We start from the raw sequence: 6,783 nt of genomic DNA on the forward strand, positions 1-6,783 counted from the left end.
AGTTGTAACTTGGAGCACACAGGCTAACTCTCCCTCACTCCTCATGACTGAATGAAGCATCAGGCAAGTGAAAGCAAGGAAAGTATACGCAGCAGGTGAGGTGGGCATTAAAGTAAACTCATTGATTTGCCCTGCATTGGCAAAGCACAGATTCACGTTAAACACACACTAGGAGAAGCTGCCTCAAAGGATCACTGTCTGCATATAACTTCACAGCTAAACGCCACCTAGTCCTGGTGATCACCACTCATACATCTAACTCCTATAAATATAAGAAGATGATCTGGAGAATTCCAAAATGGTTCATCACTTTACTGCTTTTACAAAAGGCAAAAAAAAAAAGATCTGGCCCACACCACCTTGCCTACACACTTTGTTCTCTCTGTAGCTTAGCGCCTTCCTCCCAGCAGTGACTCTGCAGCCTTCTAGTTTTATCATCTCTAATGTAACCACAGAGCACATGCTCTGAGAGGAGGGAACGGGGAGGGGAGCTGTTGAGAGATAAGGACTCCAGTGGTTGTGGTCTGAAACTTGAGGAATAATTGCTCCACAGTGTCTACAGCTAAAGATGTCAGTGAGTACTTATATTACTGCTTGTTCAGAATATGAAAGTACCTTACTGTCCACAGCCCAGCCACAGGTATAATTTAATGTGTCAACTCATGTATGAGGTATTACCTGGTGGGACTCCATTTGTTACCCAGGAATCTTGCAGTCTCATTTTTTCTTGGCTTTCATATGGTCCAAATAAAAGTCCATCCCTTTCTTGGCGTAAATAATATGATCCCTCCAAATCCCGGAGGACTGGGAGTTCCTTCTTTAAAGCTTTCACCTCTGGGACGGTACCAGTAACCACATACTGATGGTGCACTGGTATAAGAGGATGTTCCAGGCCTATCAACTTTCCAACCTCTCGTGCCCAGAAGCCTAGAAGATAAATACAATGTCAGATGCTAATTAAATGAACAGCACAGAAATTGCTTAGCTAGTCAGAGTACAAATCTTCATTGATAGAAAACAGAAAATTATAGATTTGCCCATCTTGTAACTGCTCAGCCACTGGTGGCCAAACATTTCTAGTGATGCAGACCACAGATGACATCTAATTTTGGAAAATATATATATTTTTTATATTATTTCTCTATTTCTTATATGCTTTCTGTGAGGAACAATGAGCACCTGAGGCTTGTATGCTTACTTACTGTAACCTCATCATCCCTTGTACAATCAGAGAATGCCGGGTATTGATTGATAAACATACTAGGTGTTTGCTGAATGACTGCTTGTGCTCCACTGAGATCTTCAAGTCCCTCTGCCGCAATTAATTCCTTTGAATCGATCTGTGAATGGATGATGCCGTTGTGCGAGTGAAGCCATGCACATTTGTGCAAATTCAAATCAGAAAACAGAAGCCCAACACCAAACAGAGCACCCCACATTTCTGGAAAGGGGGTCGGTTGAGGGCTGGGGAATGTGATCACGTTTCATGTTACACCCTAAATATCCATACATGCTGTATGATTGTGCACACTCGGAGCTGCATTTACAAGCGCACAGCCTGCCATTGATTTGCATAGGCAGGCTGTACGCAACACCTCCGGGTGCAGAGATCTGCCTACATGGACCTCTATGCCTATGTGAATGAGCCCCTGTCATTTGCACTGGGTGGGTGGAAGGTTCACACTGTGCCTAGCTTAGTTCCTCCAATGCATTATTGCAGTACATTACATAATGCTTTTCTCCAGTTTTGTATCATTGTAACATTTCTAAGTCAATGGTGCTGATATGTAACTGGTTGGGACTTGATGATATGCTATGTATCATTTTGGGGACTGCAGCTAATCACACAATGAATTTTCTGAAAGACTCTAAAGCTGTTGGGGCAGCTCAGAAGCTGTCTGATCCAGTTAAATCTGGTTCTGCTGCCTGATCTTGGCTCTGAATAGACTTCACTAAACATTTTAGCTGTTCCAAGCCACGAAACATGACGCCAGCTCTACTTGGCACCGATGCTACATAGACATGAATCCAAATGGGAGGCAACACAAACATAGTAAAAGCTGCACTAAGACAACACTTGCAGGGTCTTCTACCATTACACATTTCTTATTTCATATTCAGAATCCCTGCATTCATATTGTCTTGCATAAGGCATCCATCATTCTTTTTTATGTTTTCTTATTACTCTGGTTAGCTAGATCATCTGGTAATTCATTTATTCACTTAAAGGAGAACTATGAGGTGAGTGCTTTTCACTCACCTCATAGTTCTAGCCGACCTGTGACAATGAGACTGTCACAGATCGGCTCAGTAGATCGGGAGGTGAGCGAACACATACCGGCGTTCGCTCACCTCACGGTCCTGTCACGGCTCTCTGCCGTGACAGGGGAGGGGCTGGATTTCCCCCTCCCGGCTCCGATCCGCCAGCGCTGACTGGTGGAACAGACGGGGGAGGGGGCAGGTACAGCTGGCTCTGCCTCTAGATAGGCAGAGCCAGCTGTCAGTCACGCAGCTGGGCGGATCCAGACATAATTGTCGGGATCCGCTCCAGCTGCGGCGTCTTAGTATACTGCGAGCAGAGACTAGCGGTATACTGCGGCGTCTCAGTATACCGTGAGCTACAGCTCGCGGTATACTGAGCCTAGGGTGAGGGGAGGTGACGGGAGGAGCCTAGTTTGTGTCCTCCCGTTACCCTAAGGAGAACTATGAGGAAAAGCCTTAACCCCATAGTTCTCCTTTAATGCAATTTTAATGTATTTATTTAATTTAAATGAACAATATTTTAAAACTGTTTTATGAATAACTTTTAAATACTAGTTTATGAAATTCATACTGTTCCTAGCATAAAGGTTGATGAATGATCAGTGGTAGTACACTGCAATCACAGCTAGTAATTGAATATACCATATAGCAGATGAGATAAGATACATGCTAGCAAGTACTAAAGATAACCTGTCATCTGCAATGGAATGCTTAGGCATGCATCAATTTGCTGCTTTCTACTCCATCAATTTTCTACATTGGTGACAGGCTGTTTTGTGCAAATATGTCAGTTTTAAATCAATTTAATTTTGACTGCTATTTGGCACTGATAGCAAGAATATAGAAAGGGAAATATAATCAACTTGGCTTGGTAAGAAACAAACATATTTTTTGATAGGTTGAAAACTGGTATTCACAAACGATATAAAAAAACTGGTTTGTCATCATAAATAACATCCTTACTTGAGCTGATCCTGAGTTATTGTATCGTCGTTCAGTTTTTTTCTACTAAAATGTTTATTACAAAAAAAACAGACATCCCTGTAATGGATCCTACGGTATTAGACAGCATACAGCCAGTGTCTCTAGCATGTATCTGTGGCTGCATGCTATCTTATAGGATTCATTACAGATATTTCTTTCTGTGCAATGAGGATTGAACAAGTTTCTTCCTGGATGTTATTTTATATGACAAAGGGGGTTTTTAAACATTATTTGTAAGTACCAATTTTATCTCTTTAACAAAAGTTTTACAAAGGTATCACCTAGAGATGCACCGAAATGGAATTTTCAGACCGAACTGTAACTAAAAAATGTGTAAGGCCGAAACCAAAAATCATTTTTTTCTAACCTTTATAAAATTCTTTTTTTTATGTTTTATGTTTATTTATTTATTTTTTTCCTTTACTGTCGGGGCTTTGGGGAAATATCAGAGGGTCCAAACAGACCCCTGATACTTCCCTTTTGAAATAAAAAAAGAGATTGAGAACACAAAGTCTTAAATCTCTTATTCTGCAGCCCCTGTTATAAATGAAAAGGAATCCTCTATACTGGGTGTTCCTGTCCAATCATAATCTGTGGATATAGTATGTTTACTATATCCACAATCATGAGTGAACAGGAAGTGATGTGGAGCACTTCCTGTTCATTCATATTTGGGGACACAGTAAACATACTATGTCCTCAATTATTTACAAACACTCAGCGATCTGATCATTGAGTGTTTGTATATTGCTCTCCAACCTGATTCCTCCGCTCTCCATCCTGACTCCAGGCTGTCACATACGGCTGAGCCGGCGATGCTGGGAGAAGACCTCAGCCTCCTGTGACACAGCTGACAGCTGAGTCCTCCTCGCACCACCAGCTGGGCCACCTGTGACAGCTGTCTCCTTCCCGCTCTTCATCCTGATTCTCTGTCTGTCACAGGAGGCCGAGCGGGGCGGTGCAGGAGGAGAGCTCGGCCTCCTGTGACACGCTTGACAGCGCTTTCCTCCTCACCCTGCTTGGCCTCCTGACCGTTTCTCTCCTCCCAGCTGGATGCTGTGTCAGAGGGGACACAGAGCAGAAACCAGCGGGGAGGAGAGCAACTAGAGATGCACCGCAATTTCAGCCACAAAATGATATTTGCGGCATTTTACCTAAAGTGCCATTTTCGGCCAATATGTTTCAGCGGACGAAATTTCGGTGCATCCCTAGTATAATCTATAATGCAGAGTAAGGGTTGAGTAGGGTTAGAAATGAAGAGTAGCATGTCATCAGCTCCTCCCTCCTCGTTGGGCTACCACTACACATACTATAAAACACAAAAAACAACAAGAGCTCCACAACCTAGAGCAATGACCTCAGGGTATGATGGAAAAAAGGAAGACTTTTTAACACAAATGACTGACTGAAGTGTACCTTCAGTTTTGTCAGAACATCCCCTGCACACATAAACTGTATACAATACAATAATTGTATACAAAAGATGTCAGCACACTTTTTTTATGGATTCCCATCTTTCTCTGTTTACTATGCCCTTTCTCAAACTGACCTCTGCACTACTCAGTGACAAGCCTTCACTATCACCTAAACCCTTGGTTCTCAACTGGTGGGTCGTGACTCAAAAGTGGGTCGCGACCCCCTGTTTAGTGGGTCGCCGCATGTCTTTCACTTTTCTAGGTGAGATGCTTCTCTGCTTTCCCACAGCGCAGCACCGTCAGTACTCGTGCCAAGCAACCATTTAAAATATGCTGCCCGGTACCGAGTGTGAGATTGAGGTGGGATGGGGCTATGGCCGCGAGGGAGCTCCCCCCATACATGCATTGCTTACAGCTTCCTCGCGTGTCCTATAGAGGTGCCTGGACCAGAGTGACATCACATTCTGGCTCCCGGCACCTCTACAGGGCTTGCAAAGGAGAGTGTAAAGAATGTAAACATAGACACTCCCAAAATAATATTCTAATAACATGTTAAGGTTCTCTTAGTGAGGACACATTGACACTCTAAGCTAAACTCCTGTTTTGACAGAGAGGACACAGTAACACTCCAAGCTAAAATCCTGTTGGTAGAGAGAGGACACATTTACCAGAGCACCTGCTGCACTGTAAGTGGGAAGGGAAACTTAGTTACTTGTTTCTGAGGGAACTTCCTGTCAGTTACACACTTGTTCCCTCAGTGATGAGTGTCCTCCATTCTATTGCAGGTAAGGGAGATGATTCTTATAAGCATAACTGGGAGTATAATAGATTAAACTGGTCTAGCTAATGTTCCAGTGACAAGTGAAAGTAAATGCAGTGTGATTATAGGACAGGTGGCATCTTCCTTAGTGCAGCTTTGGGGGAGGATGTTCCCAGCAGACACAGCACATGTTGATTCTGCATTTGGATGTTAATCACAATAATTCTGTACTGTACCTGCACAGTTGTTATGTTTTTTATACTGTATTATTGCTTAGTCAGTTACACACTTGTTCCCTCAGTGATGAGTGTCCTCCATTCTATTGCAGTTCATATTAAAGCACCCTAATTTCACCCAACCCCGATCGCACTGTGGAGTTTATTCGTCAGAAGTGCAACACTTGCAAAGGAGCTGTGCAAGCAATGCACATATGGATGGAGCTCCGTCACAGTTCAGCAGCCCACACTGGACCCTAGGCTGATAATCCACTACAGTTCTCATAAGGTAGGGAGACTGGGTGGACCTAAAAACAAATTAAATGTTTTTTGGAGTGGGTATGTGTGTGTGAGAATGTCTTTGAGTGTGCGAGATTGTGTCTGTGGTTGAGTATGTCTGCAGGGTTTTTGAGAGCCTGTTCACACTAGTACAGTGCGTTAGTCGCATAGTACCGTGCGATTAATGCAATGCAGTACCATGCAATAGCACCTACCCTGCATTCAGGTGTGGGAGGTGTGTTGGGTTGCAGTTCATTTGAATAATACCCCAAACGCACCTCCCACCCACAGCTCGTATGCCCGCATTGGAACGCGTGGTACTCTAACTTCGTGCATTCCATTGCAGTGCGACTTGGGTCGCGACTTAATGCCCAAGGACCAATGTGGGTCCTGAGGTTACACAGGTTGAGAACCACTGACCTAAACAATATCAGGGCTATTATTATGTTGCGGTGGCTGCATCCATGTGAGTGTGGAGGAACCCTAAAGTGTATTTCCACTTTTCCAGCTAAACTGGGATAACACCTATTTTATATTTGTTACATGTTTCTCATTTTCTCATTAACATAGCAGAACTTAATTTTTGAATGGCTGCTTGCTCAATACTGTACATGTTCCAATCTGAGAGAACGTTGTTCTCTGTGCTGAGTTTTGCTCTGGAAGGCAAGATGCGAAACCCTAAAGTGTATTTCCACTTTTCCAGCTAAACTGGGATAACACCTATTTTATATTTGTTACATGTTTCTCATTTTCTCATTAACATAGCAGAACTTAATTTTTGAATGGCTGCTTGCTCAATACTGTACATGTTCCAATCTGAGAGAACGTTGTTCTCTGTGCTGAGTTTTGCTCTGGAAGGCAAGATGCG

General features: G+C 43.2%; 1 protein-coding gene across 1 annotated transcript in view; it reads right to left on the reverse strand.

The window, feature by feature from the left end:
- The window catches only part of DMGDH (dimethylglycine dehydrogenase), a 49,517-nt gene that overhangs the window by 20,522 nt on the left and 22,212 nt on the right, over positions 1–6,783 (reverse strand). Inside the window, exon 6 of the mRNA XM_018571921.1 lies at positions 679–927. Coding sequence (XP_018427423.1) covers positions 679–927 — 249 coding nt within the window. The remainder of the gene's footprint in view (positions 1–678; positions 928–6,783) is intronic.

This window comes from Nanorana parkeri, unplaced genomic scaffold, assembly GCF_000935625.1.
Source record: "Nanorana parkeri isolate BGI_ZX_2015 unplaced genomic scaffold, ASM93562v1 scaffold1867, whole genome shotgun sequence".
NCBI classification, from domain to species: domain Eukaryota; kingdom Metazoa; phylum Chordata; class Amphibia; order Anura; family Dicroglossidae; genus Nanorana; species Nanorana parkeri.